This window comes from Petaurus breviceps, unplaced genomic scaffold (assembly GCF_028583685.1).
Source record: "Petaurus breviceps papuanus isolate PSGF00001 unplaced genomic scaffold, PetGlider_PUasm1.0 188, whole genome shotgun sequence".
Classification (NCBI taxonomy): Eukaryota; Metazoa; Chordata; class Mammalia; order Diprotodontia; family Petauridae; genus Petaurus; species Petaurus breviceps.
The window spans coordinates 37,297,984-37,314,141 of NW_027185804.1; the positions used below are offsets into that span (position 1 = coordinate 37,297,984).

Sequence of the window (16,158 nt, forward strand, 5' to 3'; positions counted from 1 at the left end):
CTGGGTGGGTGCTGAGTGTCTGAGCCCGGATTTGATCCAGGTCATCCCGACATTGGAGCCGGTGCTCTTACTCGCTGTGCTACCTGGCCACCCCCAGGAATTCTATTTTGGTACTTAATTAGGAGTTTTGAATTTGTTTTCTATTTTGTTTTGTTGTTCTTGCATGATCAGTTTATTGATCTCTTCTTTCTATCTTTTATTGGTGAAAGTGTTTATAATATGATTTTCCTCTAGGTACTTTTGATGAACCCCCAGAATTTTGGTGTGTTGTCTCACTGTTGTCATTATCCCTAATAAAATTATTGATTTTTTCCTGTGATTTGTTCATTGATCCATGAGTTCTTTAAAATTAAGTTATTTAGTTTCCAATTACTTTTTATTCTTTGCTTCATAGGCCCTTTATTGAATATAATCATTGTGGTCCATAAAAAGACATGTTTAATATTTCAGCTTTTCTGCACTTGTTTGTGAGGTTTTTTACCCTAATACATGGTCAGTTTTTATAAAGGTGACATGCACAAATGAGTAATTAGTATTCTCTTTTCTTTTCTCATTCAGTATTCTTCAGGGGTCTATCAATTCCAACTTTTCTAAAATTCTACTGAGGCCCTTCATTTCTTTTTAGTTTATTTTTGGGATAGATTTATCTAGGTCTGAGGGGCTAAATTGAGGTTCCCCATTTTTATAGTCTTACTATTAACTCATTTAACTTTTCCCTTAAGAATTTAGCTGCTATGTTATTTGGTACATATATGCTTAGTAGTGATATGAATTCATTATCTCTGGCATGTCTTATCAAAATTTAATTTCCCCATTTACCTCTTTAAATTAAGTTTATTTTTGTCATTGATTTTTTGAGCTCATGATTATTACCTTTGCCTTTTTTATTTCATCTGAAGCATAATAGAAATCTGCTCCAGCTGCTGATTTTAACTCTGTGTATATCTTTCTTCTGCAAGTGTGTTTCTTTTCAACAACATATTAAATTCCGATTTCTAAACCATTCTACTGCCCTTTTCTATTTTGTGGGTAAGGTTTGCTCCATTCACACTCACTGTTAATGATTGTTAATTATATAACCCTTCATCCTTTTCTCTTATACTTCCACTTCGCTTTTTTTCTTACCTCCTGTTTAAAAGTTTGTTTTGCTTCTGTCTAATCCCTCCCTTAATCTGCCCTCCCTCTTATTCCTCCTTTTCCTAAACATTTTTGCCCTCTTGTTTCCCTGTCGGGTGAAATATATTTCTGTACCTAGCTCTGTGTGTATGTGATATTCTTTGACAAATTCAGATGAGACTGAGGTCCAAGCATACCCTACTCCCTCCTTCTTCTTGCATGGACTTCTGTTTATACACTCATTATGTGAGAGAATTTTCCCCACTCTTTCTCCCTTTCCCCTGAAAGTGTTTTCCTCTTCCCCTCTCTTTTCATTCTTCTTTTAGATCATCAGAACATAACAGGACCTCCCAGTTCAAATCTTACCTTTCTTGCTCCCTCCCTCCTATGCCTTTCCTCTGATGTAATCTCCATTTTGCCCAATATGTATCTTGTATGTACGTAGTTGTTTCCGTATTGTCTCTCCTGTTAGACTGTGAACTCCTTGAGGGAAGACATTGTTTTTGTTTTTCCAGTGTTTCCAGGAGTGGGGAACCTGTGACCCTGAGGCCACATGTGGCCTTCTAGATTTTTAAGTATAGCCTTTTGACTGAATCCAAATTTTATAGAACAGATCTTTAATAAATAATTATAAATAAAGTAAAATCCCTTAATAAAAAGATTTGTTCTGTAAAAAGGTGGCGCTTAAGGATCCTTCTAAGGCTACATGTGACCTCAAGGCCGCAAGTTCCCCACCCTGTTCTAACACAATGCCTGGTGTATAGTGATCACTTGGTAAACATGTGTTGCTTTTGTCATTGCATTTGGATTTGGAGTTAGAGGGCCTGGGTTCCATTCCTGCCTCTGAACATTACTACCTGTGTAGCCCTGGACACGTCATTTAACCACTCTGAGTCTCTGTTTCATCATCTGAAAAGTGAGTTGGACTTGATGACTTCTAAGGTTTCTTTCAGCTCCACATGTATTATTCTATGATCCTGGATGTTGTTGACAACTACAGCTGGAAAGTATGCACACTTTTAAAGAAGTAGACCAAAAAGGTGAGCTTGCTAATTTATTGAAGGAAATTTTGCTTATCGAATAAAAATTGGGGCAGACTTTGGACATAAAATTTAGAAACATCAAAAGAATGACTCAAAATTATATAGCCAAGTGAATGCTACAAGGTGTGAAGTTAGGGCATGTCTAGGGGAAAATGGGCATAGAAATGAATATAGGAGAGGACTGGTTTACAAAGAATGCTGGTGTGCATCCCCCAACAGCAAACTTTTAAATTTTCTTATTTTGTTGAACAAATAATAGAAGTAATAATTGTTCTGTATTTTAACCTCTGAATAGAGCATTTGATATGACTCCTCTGGAAATTTTTGCCAAGAGTCTAAATTGAGTGGAATAAGAACTGCCTGAGAATCAGTTGCCTTTTCCTGCTGTGCGATGAGCAGGCTGTGGGTTCATACTCTTTGGTGGGGGCCAGGAAGGGAAGTGTTGAATTTGTAATGAAATTTGCAGGTGATACTAATAGGAAAGTTTAGGGATCCCCATAAGGACAAAGGAAGACACAAGAAGACATAGCACAGTTAGTGGGCAAAAAATAAAAGAAAAATTTAGCTTGGAAAAATGTTAGCTAGCACATCTGGGAAAAAATAATGTAAAACACAGTTATAGAGCAGATGGGAAAAATCTAAAATGTAATCATCAGCAGTGACTGAAAGAAGCTAAGCTGGAAAATTGACAAGAAATTAGAAGGAAGTGTGAAATGATGTGACAGGAAAGTAGATAAAAGCTGTTATGACACATAAAGACAGAAAAGAATCACACCATTGGAATATTACTGAGCTGAAGAAATTATAAATAAGAATACTACAAGGAAGCATAAGAAAATATCTGAACTGATGAAAAGGGAAGCAAGCAGAACCAGGAGAACAGTATGCACAATGACTTCAACAGTGTCAATGGAAAAAAAAACATGAACAACAAATTGAAACTGAACATTATGCAATTATAACTACCAAGTTTGATGCTTGGTGTGCCCTCTTTTATAGAGGAGGAGGATTATGGTCTGGAGCACTACATAGACTAATGGACTTGATTGACATGTTGGTTAGTTTTGCTGAATTGCCGTTTCTTCCTCTTTTTTCTTTTGCCTTTTAAAATATTTTTTCCAATTACAGGTAAAAACAATCTTTAACATTTGTTTTTTGAAATTTTCAGTTCCAAATTTTCTCTCTCCATCTCACCCCTCACTTTTCCCTGAGATGACAATTTGATATGGATTATACATGTATTACCATGCAAAACATATTTCCATATTAGTCATGCTATAAAAGAAAACACAGACCCCCCCCCACACAAAAGAAACCCAACAAAAACCACAAAAAATAAAGAAAATAAAAAGTAGTATGCTTCTGTCTGCATTCAGACTCCCAACAGAGAATTCTCTGGAGGTGGATCACATTTTTCAATATAAGACCTTCAGAATTGTATTACTGAGAATAACTGTCATTTAGAATTGGTTGTCATACAGTATTGCTGTTAGCATGTACAATGTTTTCCTGGTTCTGCTCATTTCACTTCGCATCAGTTAATGTAAGTCTTTCCAGGTTTTTCTGAAAGCATCCTACTCATCATTTCTTATAGCACAATACCAACACAGTCATATATGCCATAATTTGTTCACCCATTCCCCAATTAATAGGCATCCCCTCAATTTCCAATTCTTTGTCACCACAAAAAGAGCTGCTATAAATATTTTTGTACCTATAGGTCTTTTTTCTTATTATCTCTTTGGGATAAGACTTAGTAGTGATATTGCTGGGTCAAAGGGAATACACAGTTTTATAGTTCTTTGGGCATAGTTCCAAATTGGTCTCCAGAATGGTTGGATCAATTCGTAACTCAACCAACAACATGTCAGTGTCCCAATTTTTCTACATCCCTTCCAACATTTGTCATTTTCCTTTTCTGTTATATTATCCAATCTGATATTACTGCCTCACTACTATGAGGTAGTACCCAAGAATTGTTTTAATTGGCCTTTCTCAGTAGTGCTTTGGAGCATTTTTTCAAATGACTATAGATTAGTTTGATTTCTTCATCTTAGAACTGCCTATTCATATCTCATGACTATTTATCAGTTGGGGAATGACTTGTATTCTTATAAATTTAATTCATTTCTCTGTATTTTTGAGAAATAAGACCTTTATCAGAGAAACTTGCTGTAAAATGTTTTCCCCAGTTTTCAGCTTTCCTTCTAAGCTTGGCTGCATTGAATTTTGTTTGTACAAAGCCTTTTTAATTTGATATAATAAAAATTATCCATTTTATATCCTGTAATGCTCTCTGTCTCTTGTTTGACAATAAATTCTTCACTTATCCATAGATCAGACAGGTAAATTATTCCATGTTCCCCTAACTTGTTTATGGTATCAAATTTTATATCTAAGTCATGTACCCACTTTGACCTTATATTGGTATATGGTGTGAGATGTTGTTCCACACCTAGTTTCTACCAAGCTACTTTCTAGTGTTCACAGCAGTTTTTGTCAGATGGTGAGTTCTTGTCCCAAAAGTTTGGATCTTTGAGTTTATTAAATGCTAGATTACTATGATAATTTACTACTGTGTATTGTATACCGAATCCACTCCACTGATCCACAACTATTTCTTAGTCTATACCAGATTGTTTTGATGATTACCACTGTGTAATATGGTTTGAGATCTGATATGGCTAAGCCACCTTCACATTTTTTCCTAATAATTCCCTTGATATTCTTGACTTTTTGTTCTTAAAGATAAATTTTGTTATTTTTTTCTAACTCTGTAAAAATATTTTTTTGGTAGTGTGCTTGGTATGGCATTGAATAAGTAAATTAATTTAGGTAGAATTGTCATTTTTATTATATTGTCTCAGCCTATCCATGAGCAGTTAATATTTTCCATTTGTTCAGATCTGGCTTTATTAGAATGAAAAGTGTTCTGTAACTGTGTTCATATGGTTCCTAGGTTTGTCTTGGCAGGTAGACTCCCCAGTATTTTATACTGTCTACAATTATTTTAAATGGAATTTCTCTTTCTATCTCTTGCTGTCCTGGACTTTGTTGGTAATATGTAGAAATGCTGATGATCTAGTTGATTCTCCAAATATACCATCATGTTATCCCCAAAGAGTGATAGTTTTGTTTCTTCATTGCCTATTCTAATTCCTTCCATTTCTTTTTCTTCTCTCATTGCTATAGCTAGCATTTTTGATAGTATTGAACATATCGGTCTTGGAAGGAGTCAGAGATCTGATAAAAATGAGAGAAGGGTGAGATTTGAGGTCATCTTTTCGGTGTTGTGAGGATTATTCTCCCATCTAGTAGGGCCTGAATTGACTTCTTCCTATTAGGACAGGGGCAGGTGGCTGCCCACAGTGATAAAGGATGTTTGTTAGATGGACATTCATCCTCTTGACTCTCTTACTCTGAGGTCATCACCACCTGGTACAGTGGCGTTACTCTTGAGCAAACGGTTTGGAAGATTCAGGGTTTGGAAAGAGAGCTTGAAACATTTCCTTACTCTGGAGAGGGTCCTAAATGTTGAAATTACCGCCAGATCAAGGTCCCCTCAGAGAATACATGGTGCCCTGCACACCTTCTTATGTAGTGTCTACCTTTTCACCTGCTGTGACTGGATACAAGCTTCCTTTTCCTCTAGTTACTTCAACACTAGCACCTTCTCATGTGCTGAACAACACTGGTATTCTCCTGAGATTCCTTTACAGGGTTTTGCTGTAGAAGGATAGTTAAGAGTAAGATGAAGGAAACAAAATGAAACCTTCCTGTGTACTCCCATTACAGAATTGTCCCCCAACCCTGCCCCAGTTTCATGGAGTAGAATCCGATCTCATTGATGTCATGTTCCAAAAACCAGCCCTGCCACTAAGGGTTACCCAGTGAAGCAGAAAAACCTTAGCATGAAACAGCAATGCTTAAGGCATTATTGGAGTGATCTAATGAGCACTTTTTCTTTTTGTTGCTGTTACCAAAGTTAGGAACCAGAGACTGACTATTTTATTATAAGATCTCTGCCTACCTCCCTGGACAGCGACTAGGACTAATGCTTTTTGAGTTCTTTGCCAAAGATGTGATTTTGAAGCCCCTTGATATCTTTCCAGAGTCACTAAGAATCTCGGGGCCAGAAGGGAACTCAAGCCATCCAGTGTAATTACCTCTGTAACACACATGACGAGTGGCCATCCAGTCTTTGCTAGAAGATCTCTAGTAATGGGGAGCCTACCACCTCCGGAAACAGCCCATTCCACTGTGGGAGAGTGCTAATTTTCAGGAAGCTTTTCCTGCTACCCTTGGCTCCTATCTTTGTCCTTTGGAACACAGCAGAGCAAGTCTAAAGCTCTTCCAAATGATACTTCTCTAATACTTAAAGACAACTCTTTTGTCATTTCTAAGTCTCCTCTTCTTTAAGCCAAACCTCCCCATTTCCTCCATTCAGAACTGGTGTGACATGATCTTGAGGCCCTTAATCTTGCCGATTGCCCTCCTCTTAATGCTTTCTAGACATACTCCATTCGTGGTCTGACCGAGGCAGTTGATTTCAGGTGATTTTTCCTGCCTACTGCATCCCAAAATGATCACAAATCCTAGAAATTCAGCATTAGGAGGAGGGACCTCAGCAGTCACTCAGTCAGTAACCATTTTTAAGTACCTACCATGCCTGAGGGCCTCTTCTGGGTTCTGGGGACACAATGAGACAGTCCTTGCCTTAAAGACCTTGTGTTTTCCTGGGGTGGTACATGTTCACAGTTGAGTAAATAAGCTACATACAAAACAAATATATACGGTGTGGGTGGGGGGAGTGCTTCATCTTACTCTTAGCTATCCTTCTACAGCAAAACCCTGTAAGGAATCTCACAAGAATACCAAAGCTGTCCACCATGTGAGAATATGCTAGTGTTGAGCTAACTAGAGGAAAAGGAAGCTTGTATCCAGCCAGAGGGTGATAAGGCAGACACTATAGAAAGGGTGTACAAGGCACCACATTCTCTCTGAGCGGACCTTGAAGGTCTTTTGGTAATTCCAACATTTAGGACCCTTACCAGAGTAAGGAAAGGTTTCAGGTTCTCTTTCCAAGTAAGGGAACCAACCACTGAAGAATCAGGAAAGGCATCCTGATGGAGGTCTGTCAGTCAGTCGATGAACATTACTTAAGCATCTCCTAAGCCCTAGAGATACCTAGAAAAGAGTGTTCTCCAAGAACTCACGGTCTAACTGGGGAGACAGCATGCAAACAGCTGTGTAGAGAGGAGATATACACAGTATAAAGGGGAGATAATCCTCACAGGGAGGGCTCTAGAGTAAGAGGGATTGGGAGAGGCTTCTCGTAGGAGTGAGATTTTCAGCTGGGCTTCATTTATCCCTATTAAGTGCCATCTTACTCAGTTCAGCCCAAGGCCTAGCCTGTCGAGGTCTTTTTGGATCCCGATTCTGCCTTCCAGTGTTAGCTCTCCCTCCCAGCATTGTGTCATCTACCCATCTGATGAAGCATGCTTTTAATGCCTTTATCTAAATGGAAGTTGAGAGGGAATTGCATAAACCAACTGCGCTACAGGGCATCACCTTTCCTCTCTGTAGACCAGCTGTAACTGACTCTATGGATGTGTTGGTAAAATAGATGCTAAAATCAGGTTTTCTCAGATCTCATCTTGGATTTAGGGGTTGATTTTTTCCAGTTTTTCCTTTAATGGATACATTGTAGAGCTGTTTATTGTCATAGCAAATAAAGGACAGTGTATGATGTAATTCAACCTATGGCACAACAGAGGATTAGGATGGATTCCTGGAAATTCTGCATCTAGCTGTAGAAGGTGGGACTAGTTGTAAAACTGGGCTAAAGTGAAAGGATGAGTGAGCCTGTGTTTAGGTTTGGGATTATGTCTCTTTGATGGGTGGAAACATCCCCTATGGATGGATCCCACTTCGTTTGAGACTTTGATCTCACCTGTGTCCTGGATACTGACTGACCCATTCACACCTAGAGTTTGAGGATGATTTGATTGGGTTAGAGTTATCATGGATCTTATCCCTTTCCCCGAAGGTTCTGGTGTTGCAAGCTTGGGGTAGGGACATGACAGAGACTACCTGTTCCTCTCATGTCTTCCCAGAATCTCTTCCTTCAGCAAACTGAAATAAGGTTGGCCTTTTCCATCTTCCCTCTCAAAGCTGAGAGTGATTGAAGCAACTAGAAACTTGAAGAGTCATGAAGTGGACTTGAAGCTTGAAAACTCCCCAAGAGAACTGAAGAAGATTGCAGTTCTCCCAGGGCAGAGCATTCATCTCCACCAATAAGAGAATCTCATATCAATGGACTTGGGACAGGAGTTACACACATTTATGGGCTCCTCTGTGTTGTGGCAGTCTTTCTCTGGGTTGAATTAAAGGCTGTCCTATAGCAAAATACAGTTATCCCTTCTACAATGCAGTGATCAGGAAATTTTTTTTGACGCTCCCTTCATATCAGAGAAGAATTCTTAATGTTTTCCTTTCCTTTTGGGGGGTGTTACAGTACTTTATTGTAAAATTTGGGTACATTTATGACATTAAAAGGTAAAATATGTTGATATTATACAATACTATACATGTATTTTATGTATTTCTGAGTTTCTAAACTTTTTCTGTGTCATCTGCTGGCCTTCACATGTCATCTGTGGCTTCCACAAACTCCCCTCAAAATTTTCATTTAATTTCTGATGCCAACCCCTCACTGTATCACATCCACAATGGGGAAAGTCATGGAAGGGATAACTGTGTGTAAGCAAGCTTGAGTACTTTCATGGGAGCTATCACATCTGTGGAGACAGATAAATAAAAGGCTGACCTGTATCAAAATACATTGTTAGTTTGAGTACTTTCATGGGACCTAGACATCAAGTTCTATTCTTATATTTCCAGGGAAGAACTTGGGTGGCAGCAAAAACAAGCTAAATTTGGAGGCCCCCAGACAAAACACTGGGTGGGGGGGACACATGCTAAAGAGTGTTTTGTGAGAAGTCTCCCAGATCAAGCCTAGTCTATTTAAACTTAGAACTTTGGGTTCTGGGATACCAATTACACAGCTTTTTGTAGAACTTAATTTATAACAGTAAATACTTTGGTCTGAAGCTACTTCATTTCAAATAAGTTATTTAAACTACTCCATCATTGTCCTGCAACACAGCATTGCAGCACAGCCCATTGATTTATTTAGGGTACTAAATAAGAAATATAACAACAAACCTCAAAAATCTCAGGTTTATTACACAGGGAAATAAATAACAGTGACCACATTGACTCCTTCAAGGAAATGTTGCTATCTGGAAAATGTCTTTAGAATTGGACATCCAGGGGAGAGGTTGAGTTTCCTTTCCCATCTTTGTTAGTTAAGAAATTTGGGATATGATGGAGAACTGGAGGGAGCCTTAGAAATCTAGTAAAACTGTCTTGTTGATGACAAAACTGAGGTCTAGGAAGGTTCAGACCCTCACTCAAGGTCACAGAGGGTATGCATAATACAGCTGCACCCAAAGCCAAGTGCTCCAAGTCCAAATCCAGAGGCTGTGGACCATGGAACAAAGACCAGAGTTGGCACGTGTCTCCCTCTCCAGTCTTGTATTTGCTTCACCAGAGGACATGAATGGTGCACTTTGTTTTGTTTTTTTAACATTAGACAAGGGCACTTGATACCTAGGGTTTGAACAGACAGGTTCCCATGCAGTAGGATGTTTTCTCTGCCACACTCCCCCTTCCCCTGTTTTATTCTGTATCTACTCAGTTTCATAAGACTATTTTAAAAACTGATTTCCAGTGATGCTTTATCCTGTAGTTTGATAAAATTTTCAAAGGCTAACCAAGGCATGGGGCAGAGTTAGCACTGCTGGATGGAAAGCCTGCCTGAGCAAGTCACCTCACCGCTCTGGGCCTGAGTTTCCTCATTTATCAGAGGGGTGCTTCTGGAGAACTCCTGAGGTCCCTTCCTGGTCTACATCTGTGATCCTGTATACCATCAGAACACACAACTCTGCGTGTTGGATTTGACTCGCCTAGTCTGGCCCGTTTTCATCCTCTGAGCCAACTCTGTTTGGAGCTCTTGTGACAGAACCCATTCCCAGACAAGAGAAGAAGACTGCAGCCCTGCTGAACTTTGACTTAGCCTACTGTGCTGCTAAGGAAGAAGAGATCAAGGAACTCCAACTCCCGGCCTCTGCCAGTGAGCTAAGGGGAATGAATGAAGGTGGAGCCAGGACTGGAAGGGCTCCAGGGAAGCATATCATCAGGGGGGATCCAGGTTTCAGTAATTGCTAGAAGATGGAAGGAGTGAGACAGGATGAGGGGAAGGCTGTTGCCTATGGAACAGGTATTCCAGAGGACACAGTGGAGGCTGGGACTTTGGGGTGGGAGGATTGCAGGGAGATGATGACCTACAGTGGTTCAGAATCACTGGGATGTGCAGGGTATGACCAGGTGGGAGAATATTCATCATTGAGTGGAAGGTGCCACTCCCAGCTTCCTCCCTCCCTCCCTCCATTAGTCAGTAACCTCTCCTCCTTTGAGGTCCATGCTGTCCACTGCATCTCAGGCCATCATCAGTCATCTTGACTTTTATCTTGCCACTGGACTTCCACGACTGGAGGAAAGAGTGGGGCTGATGCCGTTGTACAGCTCTGCCTCACTTAAATCCAATCCAAGCAATCGGGATGTCACTGGTTCTCTTAGAGATGAAGGAGGAACTATAACAACAGTCCTATCTGTCACCAGCCAGAATCCTGGAGGCGGTTGTCTGCAGACCTCTGGGAAATTCCCTTCCTCCCATAATGAGTTCAGTCCATGGCTCACAATCTTTCCTCCTTAACTCTTGCCCTCATACCTGGGAACTTCAGCTTACAAATTGACTATCCTGCAAACACCCTAACCACTCAGGTCCTCAGACTATCCGCTTGCCTTGACCTACTTCTCCACTTCACCTCAGCCACGTACAAAAATGATGATGTCTTTGATCACCCACCAGTGTAACCCCCTGTGTCCAAGAATTCCCAGATCCCCTTTTCTGACAATGTTCTACTGACCTTCCTCCTTTCCTTCTGCCTTGTCTTACCAAATTATACTTTTCATCTATACTATGGCATCTGAACCCTTAGCCTCTTAATTCTCTCCTAGGCCATCTTCCCTACACCAGCTACGCTCTCCTCTTTTCCCCTGTCTTGACCTCTTAGTGAACCAGTTCAGCTCTACATTGTTTTGTTCTCTTGAGTCCCTGGTCCTCTTATCATGTCACCAGTTGTGCATTGCCAAGCCTCAGCTTTGGATCACTCCTACACATGTGCTGCCAAAAGTAAGTGGAGAAAGTCATGCAGCCATTCTAACAGGGTGGTACACGACCTCAACCGGGCCCTCACTGCCACTAGGCAGCCCTGCTACACCTCACCCTTGTCCACTTCCTAGCTTGCTCTCCACAGCAGCTCTCCCAGACCTTTTAATCCCTCACACGTGGCTCCCCCGCCCAGCTGAGAACCCAGGCTTACCTTTTACATACAAACTGAAGCTGTTTGCCATGAGCTCTCTCTTCCCCGGTCCCTCGTATCCTCTCGCTCATAGGCCTTTGGCCACTCTCTCCTTTACCCCGCTCTTCCTCTTAGTGAGGTCCACCCTCCCACCTCCACATCTGATCTCATTCCATCCTGTCTTTGCCAACAGATTGCTCCTTTAATCACCCCACTCTACTTCTCCTCAGTCTCTTCCTCCCTTCTAGCTCCTTCCTCAGTGTCTGTGAACATACCCACGTCTCCCCCATCCTCCAAAAGACCCTCCCTCGATTACTTCTATCCCTGCTAACTAGCGGCCCATATCTCTTCTGCCCTTTGTGGCCAAATTCTTTGAAAAGACTGTCAGTGGGGCAGCTAGGTGGTGCAGTGGATAGAGCACCAGCCCAGAGCCAGGAGGACCAGAGTTCAGATCTGACCCTGATTGCCTTTAAAAAAAAAAAAAAGACTGTCTACAGTAGGTGCCTTTTTACTCACTCCTCAGTGTCTTCGGATCTGGCTTACAGCCAGATCTCTGCAAAGTTACCAGTGATCAAGGTTGTCCAGTCTGATGACCTCTTGTCAGTCCTCATTGTCCTCAGCCTGTCTGCGGCCCGTGGCATGGCTGATCCCCTTCTCTCCCTTCAGACTCTCTTCTCTCGAGGTTGTCAGTATCCCACTGGCCCCTGGTTTTCCTCCTACCTATCAGACTGCTCCTTCTCAGCTCCTTTGCTGGGTCCTCTAACCACAGGTGTCTCACAGGGCTCTGTCCTGGACCCTCTTCCTTTCTCCTTCTGTACTACTTCACTTGGTGACCCCAAGAGATCACATGGATTTAATTACCATCCCTCTGCTAATAATTCACAAATCTACCTCACCTGCGCTAGCCTTTTAGCTAATCTCCAGTCTCACTTTTATAATTGTCTTTCTCAAACTGGATATCCAGTAGACATTTTAGACTCAACATGTTCAAAACTAAACTAATTGTCTTTCCTCCAAACTACCCTCCACCCCCTCCCCCGTCCTCAGCCCCTGACTAACTTCCCTGTTACTGTTGACAGCAGCAGCATCCTCCAAATCCCCCAGGCTCACAACCTAGGGTCATCTTGGAGCCCTCACTGTCCTCACCCCCCACATCCAATCTGTTGCCAAGGCCTGCCAATTTCACCTTTACAACATTTCTCAAATGTACCCCTTTTTCTCCTCTGACCTTGCCACCACTCTATAGTGCAGGCCTTGGTCACCTCACACCTGGACAATTATTGTATTAGCCTGAGGGTAGGTCTGCCTGCTTCTAGTATCTCTCCATTCTACTCCATCATCCATTTATCTGTCAAAGTGATTTTCCTAAAGCACAGGTCTAATCATGTCACTTCCCTACTCAGTAAACTCTAATGGCTCCCTATCACCTCCTACAAAATTCTGTTTGGTGTTCAAAGCCCTTTATAATATAACCCTTTGCCCCACCTTCTTCCCTGACTCTGGCCACCTTTCTGTTCCTCCCACAAAACACCCCATTTCTTTCCTCTGGATATTTTCTTCATGTCTAGAAATCCCTGCCTTCCCATCTCTGTCTCCTGGCTTCCCTGGCTTCCCCCAGTCCCAACTAAAATCCCATCTTCTAGAGGAAGCCTTTCCCGATCCCTCTTAATTCTGATGCCTTTCCTCCTTTTCCAGTGTAGACTCTGTACATGTTTATCTGCTTGTTGTCTCCTTCATTAGATTGTCTTTTGCTTCTCGTATCCCTAGTGCTCAGAACAGTGCCTGGAACATCGTACGTACTCATTAAACGTTTATTTACCAACGTGACAAAACAATTTTAATTTCTTTTCAAAATTAACTTTAGAAGACTGTCACCTTAAAAGCTGCATTTTAAAGTTAATATGTTAAGTAGTGAATTAAAAGATAAATCACAGAGAAACACAAGTTTTGGTGTCTCTAGCTCTCTTGTGAACAGGGAACACCTTGGGAGATTTGTTGAATTTCTCCCATATGATGTTCATCTGTAATTCAACATTCTGACCGCAAACTTACCCATAGAAGAAGGAAGGAAAAAAAAACCGGAAGAATTAAGAGAACTTGGGAAGTTTGACTGTGGCTACAAAATGGAATTTGGAAAAATCTGCCCACTGGGGCCCATAAGGGTGGCAGCAGGTTCCCACAGTAAACAAGTCTCTGAGTTGTTCTGTCTGAGGCAGGACAGTAGAGTAGAGTGCCCTGGCCATGGGCACCGCACCCTGACTGGATCATGGTGGGCAGGTCACTTACATGCTCTGAAAAATAGGCATCACCTGCCTCCTACACTTTGTGAGGAAAAAAGCATATGATAAACTGTTTTTAACATGAGTTGCTACTATTATTAAGCAGTTATTTTGGGAAAAGAGTTTATTGAAAAGCTGAGAAATTTCAGCGTCAGGTGATTACAGAGTGTGTGGCACATATATACATAGGAAAGTTGAATATTGATTGATTGATGTAATACAAACTGTATAACTGTGTGAAAGTGTATCTTAGTTGGCTGACAAGTCTGTCTTGTGCTGAATCACATCTATGATTCAATGTTCCCTACCCTTGAAAGAAAGTTGCAAGCTTGCTATTTTCTATACCTCTAGTATTTTCAGTTACCAAGGCTAGGGAGGATCCCATATAAATTGTACAGATGGTAGGGGAAGCTTTCGGAACCGAGATTCAGAAGACATGAGGAGAAATAATTCCAATGAGGAAGAAAAAAAGAGTTGTCTGAAAGAGACCGATAGGGATGCATAGAAACTTAACCACCAACTTAATCTCGAAAAGACCCTGTTAACACCAACCTCCCTGAAAGATGGGTAATGAAGGACGGATCCCAGAGTGGGTTTGGGCCTATGGAAGCAGTCCCCAGAATACGCAAGTCCGTTTCTGAAGGCACTGTATGGATCCACACTGCACGGAACTGCATCTTTGCTCCTGCTGCTTGTTTGGGAATCCTCTTTCTAACCTACTTCTTAGCCTTCACCTATTGCCCTTCCTTTTTCTTCCAGTTGTCATAGAATTGTGGTTCTCTGCCAGTTTTCCAAGGGAGAAGAATAGTTTGCAGCTGCTTTTGAACACAGCATAGTTAGCTGTGATTGTGTTTGTGGAGCTCACATAGCTTTCACAAGATTGTTCCAAATCTGAACCTAGACACTGACATAATGCTGGCCCAGTTCCTATCGTCTGCGTGAAGGACGGTCTTTGTCTTCTCTTTCAAGCATAAGAATGGGCATCTTTCATGTACTTGAGTCTGAACGGAACAAGAGATATCCTGCAAAGTCTCTTCTGTTCTCCAGCTCAGGTCTGAGCTGCCATTTGGAATTCATGTCCCAGCCTGGTGGCAGCTGTGGTATGGTTGGACAAGAAGTGGAAGTGAAGGTAGAGAAGCTCCCAACTGTGTGGCTGCTGCTCCAAAGTTACTTCCTTTCTCTGGGCCTCAGTTTCCTGATCAGAAAAACAAGGGATCTGAACAAACGTTCCTTCCAGCATTCCCCATTGCCCCATTGGTGACTATCTCCAGCCTAATATCTGTATCTTTCTAAAGATAAACACATCAGGGCGGCTAGGTGGTACAGTGAATAGAGTACCGGCCCTGGAGTCAGGAGGAGCAGAGTTCACATCTGGCCTCAGGCACTTAACACTTACTAGCTGTGTGACCCTGGGCAAGTCACTTAACCCCAATTGCCCTGCCTTCCCCCTCCAAAAAAAGCAAAAGAAAAAAGAGCTTGTTCTTGATAATGTCCATTTCCTGGTTATGATTGCCTGCTTTCTAGTAGAATTTCCATTTTGAGATAGCCCCAGTGCTTCCCAGCCTTTTCCCCCACCTTTGGCAAGAGAACCCAAAGACTACAGCATATTTTCCTCCCTTCCTGGGGCCCAACGTAAGTAATGACTCACTTGAGCCCTTGGGCTTTGCCTCATCCTCTCATTTTAGGGGCCACTTTTTACCCCTTCCTTTACTATGGATCCTCCTTTCTCTCCACCAGTCTCCTCATGGAACCATTTGTTTCTCCCTTAGACAGATGGGAGGTATTCTTCCAGGGCTTGTTGTCAGGGTATATGACAGATCCCCTGTTGCTCCACACTCCAAACTGAAACAGGCAGATCTACAGATGTCACCTCTCTTGTGGCAGCTGGTATACATGGGGGAAGAACCCAGAGAGAATATCTTTAAGGAAATGTAAACCCTGATGAGGTAGAGAGAGGTGTTCTCCAAAAATAGACAACTGCCAGTATTATCCAGTTAAGGATGGATCGTTTTGTCCCTTTCTAAAACTCTCTTGTGGCTCCTTAGAACTTCCTGAGGTGGAGGTGGGGGACTAAGGCCAGATGGATCCCAGAGTTTGTTAGAGGGAGGTACATGTATTCCCTCTCGCAAGCCAGGGGACAGACCCAAGTGGGGCTGCAGATGGGCCACTTCTCCCATTTCTTGGCAGCTCTTCTGAGGGGCCTCCAGTTTCCATGCTGCTTTCCACCTTCTA

At 41.8% G+C, this 16,158-nt stretch overlaps 1 protein-coding gene across 4 annotated transcripts in view; it reads left to right on the top strand.

Annotated features, from left to right (window-relative positions):
* CSTPP1 (centriolar satellite-associated tubulin polyglutamylase complex regulator 1) overlaps window positions 1-16,158 on the top strand; it is a 175,846-nt gene that overhangs the window by 82,287 nt on the left and 77,401 nt on the right. The window contains exon 1 of one of the 4 annotated variants that reach the window (XM_069091561.1): window positions 15,732-15,872. The exons of the other annotated variants lie outside the window; for them this stretch is intronic. Within the exon in view, the coding sequence (XP_068947662.1) occupies window positions 15,868-15,872 (5 nt within the window). The 5' untranslated portion in view covers window positions 15,732-15,867. Of the gene's footprint in view, window positions 1-15,731; window positions 15,873-16,158 lie in introns of those variants that run through there. 4 annotated transcript variants of the gene reach the window in all.